Below are 20,210 nucleotides of genomic sequence, written 5' to 3' on the forward strand. Positions count from 1 at the left end.
CCCACAAGCTAACATTCAAGGCAAGAGATAAGAATTATCTCATTTTTGCAATAGTCATCTTTTCTGACAAACCTTAAACATTAGTTTTATTTGTAGAAACAAAACCAAAAATATTTCTACTTGATACAGCTAGAAGGCAGTGCTTTCCATAGCACTAAGCAGTAACATCCAATTAATAACAACACTTTCATATCCAACAATGCAATTAAACAGTACAGGCTCACTTTCCTTCCCTATACTAGCAACAAGCTGTTCACACAAAACAGTAATCATATTCTTTTCATATTAATTAATATCATGTACTTCAGAAATGCTATTCCTTTGTACGCTGAACGAACAAAACTTTGGCTTAGTAAAAAATTAACTTTGAGACGCCTAAAGGTCTCTGTCAAACTCGTAAATTAGTGGAGCACAATATAATTTTGGTGTATTCATGAAAAGCATCACTTTTTGTGAAAATGTGCCAATTTTTAATATTCTCACATGAATTTTCATAATTTCGTCCAAACAATTGTGCAACTGCATCAGCGAAAACTTAAGTTTTTGTCCAATTAACTCTGGGCTGTTATTTCATTCTCCACACACAAAAAAATTTGAACTGGACATTCATCACAACATGAAGCAAGCACTGAGGTACAAGTGCCCATCACTGTTAAGAAAAGATATACACAATTTGGCCTGGGAGAGTTCTAGACTGAACTTGAGGCAAGCTGAGGTAGACTTTGCACAGCAACTGTAGACAGAAGTGCTATTCACATTCATGGCACTATTCTAGCAGCGTCCACACCTCAACTAAATTAATTGCCATGACACAAAAAAATGTCAGTGCCCTTCCTTTGTAAAGAAGGATGACCAGCAAAGCTGTGTATATGTGGGCCCCTTAATGGCGAACTGCACCTCCGTCATGGGTCGGCCCAGCATTGCACTATCTACGGGAACAGCACACGTATGGAGACTGCTTAACACCTGCTTCATCTACGCCGCAAATCAGCCCAGCATTGCCCTGTTATCAGGATCGGCCCACGTGTGGGGAGTTTTGTGTCTACACATGGACACGATCCTGGCAAAATTAGCCTTTAACAGCTTCGCTGTAATTCGCTGTAAAATTGGTTAAGTCTTTGTGTTTCTCAATTAATTAATTAGTTAAATAATTCATTAATTACTTAACAGCAAATGCGGGAGCAGTGGCATGAGCGCGTTCGCGTGGTAGCGCCGAGGGGTGCCAATGAGCCAGCTGTGGAAGACGACGACCCTGGAGCCAATCGTTATGATAGTCTGGTGTTAATACACGGACACAATCCTGGGGGAACTAGCCCTTAACAGCTTTGCTGTAAAAGCATATCTATAAAATTAATTTTATTTTATATTCTTTATTAGTTCATGCTTCCAGTCGAACAGGTGCCTAAATGTTTCAACAATTAGAAATTAGGGCATGATATTGAGAAAGAAAATTTTATTTGAGGAGATTTTCAGTGGATGAATCACTATTTCATATAGCAAATTGTCACTGTTGAGAGATGGCTGCATAGCTATGATAAGAAAAAACAGCATTAATGCCAGCACTCTAATTCCCCACAATTAAAGAGAGCTGTATCACTAAGATCAGTCCTAAGTTCAAACAAGAAATATGCAAGAAGGTTAAGAGAAATTAAGGGACTCAACATTTCTTATAAGCTATAAGAAGCCAACACACAATGAAGCCAAGGAAAGTATAGAGGAAATTAACCATTTTGTTTACAACATTTCACTTCTACTTCATTATTTTCATGAACACGGTATGATAAACAAATGTTACCAGTGCATGTTGCTGTGATTTAAAAGGCAGTGATAAATAGTAAAAGAAGAGAGCTTGCAAGCTCCAAGAAGGTGCATTGCTTTGTACAAGAATATTCTTGCTGTGAAAACGTCCAAAACTATACATATATTCAATATATTCACGGCCTTATGACAAGATATTGCTCAGTTGATTTTCTATGCAAAAACTGAGAAAATTGTTGAAGGGAACAAAAGTTTGACATGTTTTTATTATTTACATTTAGTTGTTTATTTTTTACTACACCTATTCCTGCGTTCAATGTTTTGTATTTATTTCTGTGTTCACCACTTTTTCATTTGCACTTCAGTTTCAAGCTGTGCACCACTATAATGACGTCAAGCTGACAGTGGTCACTTAATAAATGATATTGGAGAGAGTGTTACAGTAGATCTCAGTGATCTCAGTCACCACCAATTATCTTTCCTCGCTGCGACCACCCTAACAAAGTGAAATGCATTTTGTGTCGGTCATCAACTTTCGCTCAATCCTTCATACCACGCACTATCATCGATTGGAACGATTTACACTCATACAAAGCCATGGAAACAGACATAGCTAAATTTAAGGAAATAATTTGCACTACTGTGACATGCCGTTAAAAATGTTGTGTTTTCTTAAGTGTGTTTTCTTGATATTTTTGATGCTTTGAGAGTTGTTGCTTGCTCCTCATAATCTTATGTACGTTGTGTTTTGGTTCAATTTCACATATGATAACTACACTGCCTTGTTGAGCGGTAAAAATTTCTTGTAAATGTTTTTCTTTTTATGTATGCTGTACCTGAATGTACACTTGTGTTGTTTCTTGTAGCCCCTCCCCCCCCATGTAATACCCTCCTTCGAGGGCCTTTAGGGGTATCGTAAATAAATAAATTAATTAATCACTATCTGTGATGGCTATAAGTTATTCATCAGGCTGACAACTTACAGTATCCTTGTTCCCATGTGCACGCTAAAGAGTTAATCATGATGTGGAACCCATTAACAAAAGTTCACCAGCACAATGTAATCTTGATAAAATATGAATTCTGTGTCCACTGGTAATACTATTACAAATTGTACAGCCACATTCTACCTGGACAGTGAGTTGGAGAACCCCGTCTGCAAAGACACCACTGGAGCTAAGCAGGGACAGGTGAGCAGCGTCCACTACAAATGCTCCTGATCCATCCTGGGTGGTCCCAATCATGATGCCTTGTGTGCCGCTGAGAAAAGGAATGCTCAAGTTGACCACAGGCAAGGCAGTCACTGCCGTCTCCCCGGGCGATGCCTCTGTGAGAAGTGCAGAGGCATCCGCCAAGATGCCATTCTCCGTAAGGCTGCGCACATCTTGAATCTCCATTGCACTATGTTGCATGTAACTTCGATTCATTCTGCGAACATAAAAACAAAAAGAAGACAAATTACTCTGTAGCTGCGTATACTGGGCAACAAATGATGCAGTGCAGTATGGTAGATGCAACTGAGTGTAGCCACACGTGCACCATACTTGTAGCACAAAAATCTCTTCTATGACAGGCCACACACACACTTTCACCCCCTGCATGTTTTCTCCCTTCAACATATTCTCACGTGGGCAGAGGAAGCTCCTCTCTGGAGATTTCAGGCTGGACTGGCCCTCCTTTCTTCCGTCAGCTGGGCATAAGGTTCAGCATTTGAAGAGGCCGCGAACTGTCCAAAGTGCGCTGCCCACATTTGCAATGGATGCTTCGCACGTGGTGTGGCTGTGTACAAAGAATACAAAAAGAAAGTGCTTACAGCTGCTCTAGTACAGACATACCAGCCTGAAAACAATGTGTGTGTGCTCAGGATCAACTACTTTCACAAGCCATTTATCCAATTTATGCATGAAGCAGGCCTGCAAATTTTTGTTCAAACACATTATTAGCACATGTGAGAAAAATAGGAGGAATCAAGGAGCCTGACATTTCGTAGAAAGCATAAGAAGTCAACACAGAGTAAAGCCAAGGAAAGTATATGGGAGACTAACCATTTTCGTAAGGTCTTCTACATTATGTTTTAATAGGCAGTACAGGGGTAACTGTAGATCGCAGGGAGAGGCCTTCGTCCTGCGGTGGACATAATAGATGATGATGATGATGATGATGATGATGATGATGATGATGACCCTTAGCTCCTACAACAAACAGAACACACTAAGTGCATCTGGTGGCCAGCCCTTCTTAACTTCATTACTGCCACAGTGGTAGAGTGGCAGATACTTTACAGTTGTTTTTCACTTACAAGCTCTTCAGTTGATCTTAACAGTACAGCTGTGAATGGCATTAAGTGTATCAATGTACTGAAGCCTTTTCTTACCAGACTCCACAATTCATTTTGTATTCAATATTGTTTGGAAATGACAAAATATTCCTTATTTAGTACAATATTCAAAAGTAATTGTTCTTTAACATTCGCATTCAATTCGATTAGGAATTTTTGATATTTGAACAGTCGTACTAAGCATTTTTCGGTTCTTTGTTTTACCAAGCCTTCTAAAAAAATTCCACCATTTTTTTCCTTACTCTTAACTTCAACCTCACTTTCACTTAACAAACACTGTTTCACAAAACATTTTGCTGCAATGCACTTTAAGTAAAAGGTAGAAGTGGGCCAAGGTTTATCCCTTTACAATAAGAAGTGGTTGTTATGGCGAGATGGGCGTCAGAAAATTATTTTTCATATTTTGTTTGCAATATTAAGATTGAACATTATATTTGTATTTGAGAAAAAGAAAAGAAGAAAAACCAAGGCATTTCTCAAACCAAGAGATTGAAAAACTAGAAACACTATTCTAATTGAAGCATGGTAGCTGTAGGGGCTTCCGTCTTTCCATTCATGCTTGACTAATGAGAATCACATGCACAAGTTTCCCCTAGATGGCATTAGCCTGGGCTGAGTTGGCACATACTCATTTTCCAATTTTCAATGGTGCTCAGGTGAAAGTCATGCTTTATATAGAAGAGGCTGATAGATGAAATGCTGTTGTCTTGCTGTGCTAATTACAAAACCCAAAATATGTCCGTGTCTCAACAGAAAGATTTAGTTACTGTGACTGAAAAGAAGATTCACTTTACAGATTGTTGTGGAGATACAGCCACTTCAATAGTCATACTGTGGTTCAACAAGGGCCGCAAGGATTTTGAGAAAGTTCTAGAGATAGCTTCCAGAGGTTGCAAGGGTATAACCTATGCAGACAGAGAATTTTGAAGTTTTAATTTGCTTCTGGAAAGACTAGCGTATGTTCTGGAAAGAATTCATGCAAACTGATCATCTGCAGTATTAATACGAATGTACAAAGAATTTAAACTTTGTTTTTCTTTTTGTTTTCAATCTTTGGCTGATTTTACTGCTTGTTCACAAAAATTCTTTAACTTATTGCAACTCAATCTTGGCCAAATTTTGTATTCATATGCACAAGTATGCTTGGAAACACAAGTAGGCATAGTGTTCAAGCTATTAAACTGGGAAGGTTTAGGAGTAAGTATCAACGGCGAATACCTCAGCAACCTTCGGTTTGCCGATGACATTGTTCTATTCAGCAACAATGCAAATGAGTTACAACAAATGACTGAGGACCTTAACAGGGAGAGTGTAAGAGTGAGGCTGAAGATTAATATGCAGAAGACAAAGATAATGATAAATAACTGGGCAAGGAAACAAGAGTTCGAGGTGGCAAGTCAGCCTCTAGAGTTTGTGGAGGAGTACATTTACCTAGGTCAACTAATCACAGGGAACCCTGACCATGAGAAGGAAATTCACAGAAGAATAAAAATCGGTTGGATCGCATACGGCAGGCATCGTGAACTCCTGACTGGGAGCTTACCGTTATCATCGAAAAGGAAAGTATACAATCAGTGCATTTTACCGGTGCTGACATATGGCGCAGAGACTTGGAGACTGACAAAGGAGCTTGAGAACAAGTTAAAGGGACCTTGAAACGATTTTGACGATATTGTACAAACATACTGAGTCGTTACAGTATGACCTGATAATTAGCGGACCCATCTAAGTGCTCCGCATAAAGCGTGTAATTTATTATAAGGTTTTAAAAATCTACATCGCTGCCGATCGCAGCACACTGCTCGACGGAATTTTCAGCCACCCCTACCAATATGAAGTAAATCACCCAATTGACGTCAGTAGGGCGAGCTATCTGATTGGCTGCCCAGGGCGCGTCCGATAATTTTTCCACCTTTATGGTGAACAAATGATGTTCGTTGGAATGTTAGTTAAATTGTTTCTATTTCTCACTATGCTTAAGGACTTCCGGCACACAGCAATTGTCATCTGCTTGTGTTACAATGTGCTCTATGTTGAGTGTTGATGAGAGCTCCGTGGTTCGCCCTAGTTACAATGTGGGCTGCAAACGTAGCGACTGCCAATATGTCAAGCTGCGACATTGTGTCCCTCTGCAAGGTAGCACACGAGTGGGTGGCTGCAGTGCATCGGTCTGTTGGTATCCGATCGGCACCAGGATTTACGTTTTGCAGCCGTCACTTTACGCCGGAGGATTATTACCACAATAGTGTTTTGTGTGTCCGGTATTTGGGTAAATGCAAGTGCAAGTGGACTGGGCCTGGGAGTTTCATGGGATGAGCGGAGGTGCAAACATGAGTGGTCTGCACGGTGCAGCCACCTGGTGGCACAGAGCTCAACCACACACAGTAGCAGTAACGAAGTGTATTCTTCTTTGCTGCTGGTGTAAATTTTTCGCAGGAGTGTAATCGTTAAAATGTTGCTTTTATAAATGTTTAAAATGTTTTATACTTGGTTAGAGCAATTTTAGCTCTTTGTATGGCTGGTTAAGCTCTGCAACAACGGGTGGCTGGACCGTGGAGACCAATCAGGCAAGACCAATCAGGCAGCTCACGTACGTCTACGCTAAAGTTCCTTCATCAGCTTGAGTTTAAAGGGACCCTGAAACGCTTTTGACGATTTTCTACAAGCGTACTGAGTCGTTAGTGTAGGTCCTTCTGATCATTAATTGACACATCTAAGTGCTCTGCGTAAAGCGTGTAATTTATTATAAGGTTTTAAAAATGCACATCGCTGCCGATCGCAGCGCACTGCTCGGCGGAATTTTAAGCCGCCCCTACCCATATGACCGAAATAACCCATATGACGTCAGTGGGGCGAGCTATCCGATTGGCTGACCAAGGCGCGTGATCGATAATTTTTCCAACTTTATGGTAAACAAATGATCTTCGTAATAGTTGGAATGTTAGTTAATTTGTTTTTATAAAGAGAAAGTAGCAGAAAGAGAATGCACAAGAACAATTTTTCAGTACACTTAAGCACTTCCGGCACACAGCAAGTGTCGTCTGCTTGTGTTACAACGTACTCCATTTTGACGAGAGCTCCGCGGTCAGAGTTGGTCTCAGTCTTTTCGCGAGCACTATGATTCGACTTTGTTGCCTTGTGGACTGCAAACGTAGCGACTGGCAATATGTCAAGCTGTGACATCGTGTCCCTCTGCAGGGCAGCGTACGAGCGAACTGGCTGCTGCGCATCGGACTGCCGCTATCCGATCGGCGTCAGGATTTGCACGTTTGTAGCCGTCACTTTACACCGGAAGATTATTAACGCACTAGCGTTTCGCGAGTCCCGTATTAAGGCAAACGTAAGCGCAAGGGGACAGGGTCTGGCCGCTTGACTGTGCCGTAACGGGATGAGCCGAGATGAGCAGAAGGGCAAAGGTGAATGGTCTGCATGGTGCAGCCACCTGGTGGCATAGAGCTCAACCATACACAGTAGCAGCAACGAAGCGTATTCTTTTTTGCTGCTCGTGCGTATTTTTCGCAGGAGTGTAATCATCAACACGTTGTTTTTATAAATGTTTAAACTGTTTTACACTTGGCTAGAGCAATATTAACGCTTTGTTTGGCTGGTTAAGCGCTGCGCCAACAAGTGTCTGGACCGTGCAGACCGATCAGGCCGCTCACGTACGTCTGCGCCAAAGTTCCTTCATCAGCTTGAGTTTATGCCTCCAGTCATTTGCCGATATGACCAGCTTGCCTGTGGCTAACGGAATACCAGACACGGTCGGCGCTACGACAGAATGCTCGCAATGCACGCTGCTTCGATAGCTCTCGCTTGGGGTCGACAGCCAAGCGGCTAGCGGAGAGGTTTCGCGCGGGCGGGGGCGGGCTTCAAAACAACCGGAAGTTGACGATGTGACGTCGCATCGTGACGCAGGACCAGTGAAGGCGGAGCTTAGCCCCACTCGCTCGGCGAACGAGTTGAGGAGGAAAAGCATGGCTGGGGAGGAGGGTAACTTCTAATCGCGTGTAGCTCCATTAATACGTAACGCCTCACTTAAATTGTGGTGCGAATGTTCTACTTAAGCTGTACCCTACACGTCTACAAAATTTGTCCGAACCGTTTCAGGGGCCCTTTAAGCCTCCACCATTCCGTTGAAATGCTCAGCTCGCCTGTGGTTACCGGAATACCAGACAGCTTCGGCGCTGCGACAGAATGCTCACAACGCGTGCTGCTTAGATAGCTCTCGCTTGGGGTCGACTGCCAAGCAGCTGGCTGAGAGTTTGGAAAGGCTTCGCGCGCTCGCTCCTAGAGAACCGGAAGTCGACGACACGACGTGCCATCATGACACTGAGCCAGTGAAGGCGGAGCTTAGCCCCGATCACTCGGCGAACAAGTTGAGGAGAAAATGCATGACTATGGAGGAGGGTAACTTGTAATCGTCCGTAGCTCTCTTAATATGAGACGTTTCACACAAATGGTGGTGCGGATGATTAACTTTAGCTGTACCCTACACGTCTACAAAATTTGTCCGAATCATTTCAGGGGCCCTTTAAGGACCGCGCAAAGAGCAATAGAATGAAGAATGCTAGGCATAACTTTAAGGGACAGAAAGAGAGAAGTTTGGATCAGAGAGAAAACGGGAATAGCCAATATTCTAATTGACATTAAGAGAAAAAAATGGAGCTGGGCAGGTCATCTAATGCGTAGGTCAGATAACTGGTCGACCATTAGGGTTACAGTATGGGTACCAAGAGAAGGGAAGCGCAGTAGAGGACGGCAGAAGACTAGGTGGTGCGACGAATTTAGGAAATTTGTGGGTGCTAGTTGGAATCGGTTGGCGCAGCACAGGGGTAATTGGAGATCGCAGGAAGAGGCCTTCGTCCTGCAGCGGACATAAATAGGCTGATGATGATGATGATGCACAAGTATGTGTATAATGCAAGTATTGAGGCTTTATTGTACTATAAAGAAGTTTTGGTCATGTGCAATATAGGCAACCAATCATTAATGTTTTCCATAACTATGGTTGAGATTAACAATTTCTTTTTAATTAGTAGAGTGAAAACAAAATAATTTTTTATCTTACTTGCAATGAACCGTCTACGAGGAGCAATATGTGCTATTTTATGACTCTCCTAGACTTAATGTGAAGTCCCAACCAAGGAGGTTAAAGAAAAACTGCTGGAGTGGAAGTTCCCATAGCTTCTTACCAAGAAAGGTGAAGCCAATGCTTGCCCCTCCTTCACCTGAAAAAGAACCTTGTCGAATGATCTCCACTCACAGATTAAGTGATTTGGCTCTGTTATTGTAATGCTAGGCTAATTAGAACATAAAAGCTGGTTGTTCCCAACGAAAATAATTATTTCTTCTGAATATTGACGACGTTCTTCCCAATACGTTCTTCCCATGTATATGCCAGGATATTCAGATTTCACCCTAAAACCAGTAGTGCATACAGAGAAACATGTAGATACACGTCTGGTAAAATAAGCCATGATTAAGTAAAGAGGTTGATTAACTCGTGGGAAGTGTGTGAAAAGCACTTCACCATTTTTTATCACTTATGTATAGCTTTACATGCCTCTCCTGTGCGGCTTCACCTTCGGGACATCGTTTCCACTCTAGCAGTTTTTCTTTATGACCTCCTTGGTCCCAAACTTGCGCAAGAGGCTGTACTTTTCCCACTTTCTAGAGGCACAAAAAAAAAACAAGGTAAAATATTGAGAAACTAAAGCTTATTTGAAAGTAAGAGAATAAACTATATTCTGCATAAATTTCATCTAGTTATCTGTATTATTAACGAACGTGGATCTCTGAGGCGCATCTACCCCCTAGCCCGAAGAAAGCAGCTGTAGACAGTTTTAATCAGACTGTCTAATGTCAAGACACTCCACCTATTGAGACTTCACATCTCAAAAGCAACACACAGTTGAGTGTGCTTAGATAAGGACAGTCACTTGGGTGTCCCAACAATTTTTTTTTTATTTCAACAAAATTTTTATGATTGCCATACCTGCCAATCAGGGGACCTCAATATTTAGGAGATTAGCCAAAGGGAAAGAGGGATGGGAGGACAAAAGGAAAAATATAGCTTTTTTTCTTGGAGGGGGGGGGGAGGGTGCATTGCAACATCTGAAGGAGCTCTGAATGGCCTCCAGTACAATTATTAGATGTCTCGATGCTCGTACTGTGACCATAGACAGTGCATGCATAGGTGTATAATTATGGAACATGTACTATGTCCCATGAAAGTGGCCCCTTTCCACTCTTAATATGATTCACTGCTCAAGAAGACCATACAGCTGCAAAGCTGACCTGAGGAAACCAGTCATTATACAATGTGCATAAGACCATTGCCGCCCTCTACACATCTCTACCTGAAGCGACCAGAGTTAGGACTAAGCTGCCTACACACAGACAGCTTGGATTTAAATCTGACAGTTACCTATCACATAATGTCAATAACGATATGAATGTGCTACTTGACATTGTTTTACTTTCATTTTTATTTTTTCCCTCCATGTTGGGGTTGGGGCACTTTTTCGGTTGATTTATGGCCCTGTCCGTACAATCGGGAAGATTTGTCAAAATTCAGGAGTCTCCCAGACAAATCAGGAGAGTTAGCAGGTGTGGATAGCAAATCACCGCATACTTCAGAATTGAGCTTATGTTTTCTATGCATGCCTTTGTCTCACCTGAAAAATTCTTAACTGAGACAAGCTGGTAAATACAGACTATGCAATTGCATGATGCTCAGACTTTGAAAAAATAACCTAAAAAGGTATTTTTGAGCTACCTGTTCAAAAGCTGTTTTTTTTCAGGTGGGGGGGGAGGGGGGGGGTGTTGTGAGCTTGTGTAAAAATTGTATTTTATTTCAATTTACGATGTTGTATAAACAAGATAAATAAAAAGTATGACAGTATTGAAAAAATTGTTTTCTACTCTCTTTCAATGTTGGAGCAAGAGGGTTGCTTTGGAATCAACACCTAAAATGCAGACATCCCAAGTTCTCTTGCAACGCCAAGAGAGTCGACGTGGAGCTAGGCTCTTACTGATGACATGTGTCATGACTCAGTGCACGTGAAGGCTTGGTTATAGTAAATATTAAATAAAGAATATTACTGAAGGGGACCTCTCAATTTACAGAAAGCTAATCTTCCTAATAATGGAGCGGCCAAGTAAGGTACAAAAAGTATAAAAATTTAAAAAAAAATTATTAAACAATCTTTTTGCTTTTTCAAGGTTGGGCCATTCTGCAATTATATTGTCCTCATTTTTCACACTGTCTCAGTCAAGATGTTTCATGCTGAAACAAAGGCATGCAGAGAAAAATAAGCTCGGTTCTGATGTAGAAAGTAATTTTGCAATTTCATATAAAAATTTTGTTAAAACCCAAATATAGTTAGGACTGCCCCCCCCCCTGTGACTGTCCTCATCAAGCTATTGCAACAGCAGCACGTAACATGATCTGTTTCATCACTGTTGTGGGTACACCCGGAATGCGCTGACTTAAAGGCCAGTGTTCTCATATTAATTTTAACGATTTATCTCTAATCTCTTGATGTTAACTTGCTAAAGAGAAAGGACAAGGCAGGGGACAAGAAAGGACCTGCCAACCAGTAAACCTTAAATTTCATAAAAATGCCACGGTCATCACACCTGAAGGAGAGAGGAAGTGGAATATCACGTATTAAAAAAAAAATGCTTGCCTTGAGCATGCGCCTTCTGTAGAATACATATGCACTATATTAAAGATGATTATCCTTTAGACGCAGCACACAAGCAGCAGCAAACTCAATTGCAACAGCCCACACTGCCAAGTGGCCACTGTTTATAGACCATAGTGACTTCAGCAACTGTGCTGTTGCCGATTTTGCCTACTACAGAAACATGTCTGAATAAACTAGCTTGAAGCCAGGAACCTATCTAGTGTCCTTTCACAATCGGAAGCCTTCCAAGGGTTATGGCTGGAGTATGATGAGTGAAATTTCATGATAAACTGTGATAAACTTCATGAAAAATTCTGAAGTGCTGGCAGGTATGCAGATAGGGAAGCACAGACTGCACATGAGGAAAAGGTAGCCGTTCCACTAGAGGTCTCAAGAGAATGATGAAGAAATAACTTTATTTTTACAAAAAATGGAGCCGCCGATCTTGTGTATGATGCCCTCGGGAATATTATACTGCTTCATGTAAGGCTTTTGCACCAAGAGCATAAATAAAGGCTGCTGTGAGATAAACGTGATGCAGCCTGGATGGTTTCAAGTGATTTTTGTATTATTGCCTGATGTCTTTTGTTGTTTAAGCAAGAGTCCTATCAGAAAAGCACACATAGGGATATTTTACTCTGAAAACACTACAGCAACTATGCTACAGTTCAGCAACAAGTAATCTGCAGCCATGAAACCTGTCGCATTAAACTGCTGCCACTCTCTGAACCACCCAACAAATAATCTGCCAATTAATGCTCTGCACCATGTGATAATGCGAAAATGAGTGACTGCATCTTTTGGCAGTGGAAATGGTAAAAGAGACTGTGGCAATATAGTCCAAAGCATTTTTTTTTTCCAATGCAGGTAAACAATTTGAGTTCCACTGATGAAAACACTATCAGCGCTGTTTTTAAGAGGTAAAAAGATTGTTGTTACTAAAAAGCGCACTAGTCACCGAATACCACCAAAACGAATCCGGCTGACGTTTTTGTGATCATTAAGTCATGGAAAAGGGTCCGGTCTATTTTTTATACTGGTTAGTGAGCTGTGCCTCTTCAGTAGTGGTCATAAAAACCTGCCAGACAATGGTACGTCAAATTCTACAATAAAAGGTTGTTTTGGTATAGAATCTTGCAACAGCTGCAACTTTTTCTCCAATACTGTGCACAAAAAACTGATGTGTAGCTATTACACATAATGATAACATGCTGCCACTTGTATTTCTGGTGCTTCCAGTGCATCACAAGAACGGTTCCATTCCCATTTCTCATTTTCTGGGCCATCGAGAATGTTTCGGTATTTTCGTTTATTTCTTTTAGTTTTCGGACATATAATATTGTGACAACTAAAAACTGCACACAGGTACAGCAGCCTGATTGTGTCGGCCCCATGCTCAAATACTCACATTTAATGCTAATGCCACTTCAGAATGCATTTAATGTTTAAAGTTTAATGTTTAAAGTTTAAGCATGTTTGTTCTTTTTGTAGAGTAAAAAACTCCTACATGACCCACTGTATGTGCTCTATATAGTCAACATGCTTGGTGCACATTTTTTACAACTTATTTAATGAAGAAAGTAGCCGATTACTAGTGACTAATTACAAAAAATATTTGCAGAATTACCACATCACTGCTTAAAAACTGTAATGGATTAATTACAAGTTAATAAAATATGCATGACAATTACATGTTGCTGGACTCCTGAAACTTCAAACGAGTCAAGTGTCCTTAATGTGGGCAGTTTCGCATTTGGCACAGCTAGCATGAAATGCATATGTTCATGAGTGTAACCTACTTTCCGTAAGCATGTTTCTGCTCTGTGACTTTAATGCTCCAAGTGTTGCATGACCATCAATGTCAATTACTGGTTACGTGAACTCTGTATGCAAAGCTCTACTTAACATCTCAATTTCCTGTAATCTAAAACAAATAGTGGAATGAAGTACTATTTTAGATTGTTTTTGTTAGTGAACACTTAGCAGATACTGATTATACATGCAAGGACACTGACAGAATCTCACACCTTATAAAGCAGTGCTGGTTTCACTTTGTCTATGTTCCTGAATCTCATATCGTTTATTCTGATCTCCTTGATTCTCACGAGCACGTAGCACCTCTGGGATTGATCACAGACTTGCTCACTTTTAAGATTTAGGAAACTTAGCGCACTTAGTGATGCTGAGGTTTTAGTCACTTACTTTGAGAACATTGTTCAGACATACATCAAAAGATATGTACCCCTCAGAACAAAGAAAAAGAATACCAAGAACGCCTGGATCACAAGAGATATTTAGCAGTTATCTCGTCGTGTTGCTAGATTAAACTGCTAAAGACGGGACAGTGACCCATTAATACTACAGCAATTTAATGCTGCTAAGGGACTGAGGCATAAAACATATTCAGCAAAAAAATTTATTTCACAGACACACCTTGCCAAATTTAATAAGAACCAATCGAAGGAAATTTTGGCAAATAATGTCACTAGCTGGGACATCAATTGGGTGATACATCCATGATTAATAAAGTAATATCTAAGGAGCCACCTCAAATGCAAATGCACTTAATTCTTATTTTGAGTCAGTTTTTACGATAGATAACTTCCAAATCCCTGCATTTGATATCTCTTCTGACTGCTTAATTGATGCCACAGTGACTGAACAAGGCATACTAAATCTCATATCAAATCTAGATAATAAAATATCTGCTGGTCCTGATAACATTCCAAATTCTTTTCGTGTGCATTACTCTCTCTGGACAAGCAAGTACCTAACAACTATTCTTCAGAAACTGTAGTCTACCTGTAGAGTTCCTACCTCATGGAAGGTCGCAAAGGTTCTTCCTAAGTACAAGTCTAAGGACAAGTACAAGGACGAGCACAACTTGACAAATTACCGGCCAACTTCTTTGACATCTCAATGTAGAAAATTACTAGAACATATCTACAATTTCATTGCTACGTTTATGGATGCCAATGACATTTTATCAAGCTTTCAACATGAGTTTCATAGTGGCCTCAGTATTGTAAGTCACTTAATATTTGCCCATGATATAAATTATTCTCTAGGTTTAGCTAACCAAGTCAATGCCATATTTATTGACTTTTCAAAAGCCATTAATGTGGTCGTACGCTCCACTTTTTTGTATATCTAGTCAAACGGCTTTAAGGTTTGCTTGTCTCAGCGATATCAGTTTGTATTTTTGAGCTCTAGCAAATCACATATAGAAAATGTATTATCTGGTGTTCCACAGTGTTCAGTGTTAGGCCCTCTGCTATCTCTTGCATATATAAACGAGTTACTTATCAATGTCCACATCACTTGCATAATTTAACATGTTTTTCAATCTCCTACCAATAATGTCATGCTTAACAATTGTTTTGAAAATTTCTGTAACTGGTGCAGGTAGCCAACATCTATTTTAGTAAAACTGTCTTTTTCGAGACGTGAATGCCCTTCCTCATTTTCCTACTAATTTAATGGTTCACCTTTGCAAAAGGTATTAGAACATAAGTATTTAGGACTTCTGTTTTCTCACGACATGCCTTGGTCCAAACACCTCGATTTAACATGCAACAAGGCACTTAGAAAACTTGGTTATCCTCAGCGTACGCAATACACTGTTGCTAAATAAGCTGAACATTTGACCTATAAAACTCTAGTTCGTCTAACTTTAGAGTATGTGTCTGCTGTGTGGAGTCCACACAAACAAAAAAACATTAACAGCTTAGAATCAGTGCAAATGAGAGCCTTACGACTTATATATCATAGATACGACAAAGAAATTTACCTTTGTCCACTTTAAATACTCTAGGTCTAACCTCATTGCAATCCCCACGCCACACTAAATGCTTAATGCTGTTTACACTCACCACATTACACTTCCCTAGATTTTATCAAAGTTTAAAAACCTTCAATAACAAGCCACCACCACTACCTGAACATTTTATCATTTCACCCTCATACACATCCTCAACTATTTGTCCATAGTTTTTTTTTTTCCCCCTACAGTATAGACCACTGGAATTTGCTGTCTGGCTGTGTTCGCGAATTGCCACTTAATGTGTTTCTAAAATCTACTAAATGTTAGTGCTGCGCACCTTGTTTTATTGTATTTGTCTTTGATTGTTTCTTACTAGATTGTTTTGTGTCTTTGCATTATTCCACTCTGGCTATGGCTTATATTTGGGCCACAGTATGTACAAATAAAATAAAAAATACAGGATTAAACTGCAATAAGAATTTTTCCATAAAGAATTTTTCCACATAAAACGTTAGATTTTGCATTTCTCCATTCATAAACACAAAATCCAACATTTAAGTGCATTATCCACTCCTGACTATTGCTCAGGGAAGGTAGTATCTAGGGTGATGCCTTCCCCTTCACCCCTATATCACCTTTTTCACAGCAGAAATGGGAGCGGGGAGTATTCTGTAAGTGTCCACCTAGTGGACTGTCCCATTCAGTCGCCGCTGAATAGCTGGAGCTGCACAAATGAGAAGACAGGCTGGAGGGGGGGGGGGGGGGGGGGGGGGCTACCTCCTTCTCATTTGTACCTCAGCCCAGCCAATCAGCACTTCCATTAGCAGCCGAAATGGACAGCACACTAGGTGGACAGTTACAAAATAACCCCCCCCCCCCCCCCCCCAAGGAGTAGAGTACACAAGTTTGCTGTAATAGTGCAAGCTGTACTGCTGCAAGCCTGTATTTAAAAGCATACGAAGAGTTGCAGCACAAGGTCTTCTATTCTTTACAACTATCCATGGAGAGCATCTTTTGAGGAAAGGGTGTATAGCACAGTTTCCTTATTGATACACCATTTCCGCACTGTATCTTTTGTAAAACAAAGCATCAGTTGCATATGCACATGCAAACACAATACATAGAAGTAAGAGAAGCCATTCAAGCAAGCCCAAAATAATACGAACTCATCTTAAGGCCTTTCGTTTTCGAGATTCTCTAAAAAGTAGATATTCTCAGCGACAAAAGCAAGTGACAGGAAGCACAAGCACATCACAGAGAATATGTGCAAACAATGCAATGTGATGACGATTTAAGCACCAATATGACAAAGGTGCTGTAGATACCTTGCACTAGGTCAGGTTTTATTTTATAAGGATGGTCCTGTAGTTAGCTGTACATTGTATAATTACAAACATGTACAAATTCAATGTGCATACACACAGGAATTATTTGGGTACTGTTGTGTTTTCTGTCACATGAATTTCAATGTTCACAAATACACGCTTGTAAAATTGTACTTTGTAGTCCCGAGCCACAATGCAGACGTGAAAGAATGCAGACGAAAAACCTTGGTTATGTGCTACTTATAGTAGTTGAACTGTTGTCTTCATATACTTAAATGATGACTAACTTAACACATGGACAGGAAAGCCTGTCAAGTGTAGTGTCCAACATCATTACGGTCTTTCACTAAAAACATCCTGCCTCTGAACTGTGCGACATGAGTGGCTCGAAGGGCTTTTGCCCACAGCTGCTTACGCCATCTGAAATTAGTGCTTAAATGCGTGGACGTAGCACTAAAACAGTACTACGTGATTACTTAATTATACTAAAAACTTCACATTGTCAGATAAGGTATGCACTCCTGTAATAAACTGTGATTAACGATTCGACACGGTCCTCTCACAGCCGCCTACTCACCAAATCAATAATAAAACAGAAAGCCTAACACAGACGCCGCAAAACTAGCGTCGACTACAAGTAAAACACTTCACCGTGGAACGTAGCAGCACGCTGCGCAAAACAGAAAAATAAAAAAGAAATTCAAAACCGTCAAGTGAGCAGGTGGGGAGGGGGCAGATGCGCCTCTTAGGACACTAAAGGAATGCTGACAGTATCACTGCGTATACTAAATTGGAAATGGCACACACATACACACAAATAATAATAATAATGGAAGCTTTCGCTCGTTCAGGATTACTAACCATACGCAGTGTTCAATACTACCTCTCCCGGACACTTTGAGCTGTGCTTTATTGGACCGGTCTTGTCGCTTAACCATGGGACTTTCGAACATGCACATTTCATCGAGTGAAGAAGTTGTGCTAACCAACCCTCATACAACGGAAATGGAGGATCCCAATAGTAGGCGTAAAAACAATTACACGCGTACTTCCGACATGATAAAGGCTAGGCATGCGTCTGATATAGGATTTGCCAACAACTCGATTGGCATACTTGTAATGTTACTGTTCGCAAGAATAACCCAATAACGTCGTTTTATTCACTCGCCATACCATCAAAACACTCCTGGTAGGGCACGAAGAGCCGCATGTGAAGTAACACTCCTCATTACTGAAGAACGTGCGAAATGATGACATCTAACGTTATGTATATTTCATTTTAGCGCGAAGTATACCAGCACGACGCGACAGCGCCCACCTGCGATACGCCATATTTGCATGAACAACGTATCAATCCGCCCGAATGAAATATTTCACACTACATTCATCCGCTACGCGAAGTCTGCTACCGGGTGTCCTCGAAAGCTCGAATTCACAATGTACCATCAAAGCACGATAACGAGGGGACCAAAATAAAGAAAACGTACCGTAGAAGAGTCAACAAAGTGAAGGCGGTGCAACAATTCTTTTTAAGAGCGTATTTTTTCGCAAAATGGCGATCAACAAGGCGCCCGGATGTCACCAACGTGTGGGTAGATGGCGCAGCCTACGTGAAAACAGTGAGCTCGTTAACATATGAGCGAAGTGGACGTATGGGCTAAATTTAATTGTAAGAGCCGATGCTGTTAACCGCGTCGTGTAACGCTGTCGTTAGTTACGATGAACAGCGGCTGGACTGCCGTTTCTTTACGCGGGTTATTTGCTGGTGCTAAAAATTGATCGAGCCAAAAATGTCATTTTATCAATGTTTTTTCTTTGCGGTGAGCCTTTCAATCACGTTGCGGAAACACGTACAAGTTCGCTGAAATGCGCTTCTAGATTTTTCGTTCGTTCGAGCGTGTCCTCTTTCACGCGCTAACATATCCGCCACGCGATGCTTCTATCTTTACTTTCCCATACTAGTTTCGGGCTGTTTATTTGCCACTCGATGCGCGTCCACGGCGGGCTGTCAATCGGCTGCGTGATAGTCCACAACGCTTATTTTTATTATGATACGTCGCACTAACCGCCACAATGGCCAGCCAGTGCAAAGACCACCGGCAAGAGATGAAACAAGTGACCTTTTTCTCGTTAAAAATTGTTGATGCCGCTGCATCAAAACTTTACAAATGGGCAAAATTCCTGTATGAGAATTTTAGGATTTAAGGAGTTAATCCGTGTCTAAAAATCACGGAATGAAACCGCAAATGCCTCGACGTGACGAATAATTAATGATAACAGCGTCAACTGCTTTCGTTTATCACGCCACTTCAAAACGCGCGCTAAGATCGATAGCTAGGCGAGCGCTGAGGGGCGATGTTGCAGAAATGACTTTTTTCATGCCAATGCCTTTTCGCGTGACGTCAGCGATTTTGGAAATTGTGGTTGCGTAAGCACGCTTCTTGGATCGTCCAATCAGAAGCTCCCTTCATTCGCGACAAAAGAGTGGCGGTAGGGACATCAGGGGACATTTCCAGGGCGGACACCGAGTTCTGTCATGGAGCGAGCAAAAGAAAAGCTCGCAGAAAATGCCCAAGTGCGCAACCTTGTCATAGTAGCAGGTGGGCTAAATGACGTCCTAAACAGGAAAGGGACTGGACTAGCCCAGCGCTTGGCGAAGGGGGTGGACGACTTGCGCGAGCTATCCCCTCAGGTTCAGATCGTGGTGTGCACGATGCCGGAGGTGCCTGTACGTGACAGTCACGTACAAAGAGCCGTAGTGGGTGCTAATTAGGCAATATGAAAAATTAGCCGAGAGAAAGGCTTCGAGGTTGTCGAAGGAAACAGGGAAGTGAGAAGTTAATTGTGGTGGTTTTAAACGAGACGGGATCCACTTCCATTACAGGCTGGCACGAGAAGTGTGCTGGCGACTTGGTAGTCGCGCTGTTGCTTTTTTATGGAGCCCGCGGGCGCTCAGAAGGCCAGATTAGATAGAGAGTTTTAGTTTAGGGGACGCAAGGCGTTGGGGTCCCTAGCACTTGGGTGCGTTTGCGTTAGCGTACGCAAGCAGAAACACGTTAGCGGCCCCAAACGCAAGCCACAGTGAGGTCGCATGCGCTCGCAGCGCCATCAACGTCTGATCTTTGTTTGCGTTATCATTTTTTAAAACATCAAATCAAGCATATGAAGTAAAGCACATAAAACTATTCTTATTAAAAGCACTTAATAGAGAGGTTTAGAGTGTCCGGTATTCGGGTAAACGCAGGCTGGGGCGTTGGGGCGGAGTCATGAACGGGAGCGGCCTGCATGGTGCAGCCACTTGGTGGCGCAAAGCTCAAACAGACAAAAGCAGCTGA

The 20,210-nt window shown here is 41.4% G+C and overlaps 1 protein-coding gene across 1 annotated transcript in view; it reads right to left on the reverse strand.

Moving 5' to 3' along the window:
- The window catches only part of LOC126545794 (uncharacterized), a 155,956-nt gene extending 137,507 nt beyond the window's left edge, over positions 1-18,449 (reverse strand). Inside the window, exons 1-3 of the mRNA XM_050193791.3 lie at positions 18,363-18,449; positions 3,386-3,537; positions 2,889-3,186 (exon numbers count right to left, since the gene is read on the reverse strand). Of these exons, the coding sequence (XP_050049748.1) occupies positions 2,889-3,185 (297 nt within the window). The 5' untranslated portion in view covers position 3,186; positions 3,386-3,537; positions 18,363-18,449. The remainder of the gene's footprint in view (positions 1-2,888; positions 3,187-3,385; positions 3,538-18,362) is intronic.
- Positions 18,450-20,210: the final 1,761 nt, after the last annotated feature.

The sequence above is a fragment of the Dermacentor andersoni genome, chromosome 1, assembly GCF_023375885.2.
Source record: "Dermacentor andersoni chromosome 1, qqDerAnde1_hic_scaffold, whole genome shotgun sequence".
NCBI lineage: Eukaryota > Metazoa > Arthropoda > Arachnida > Ixodida > Ixodidae > Dermacentor > Dermacentor andersoni.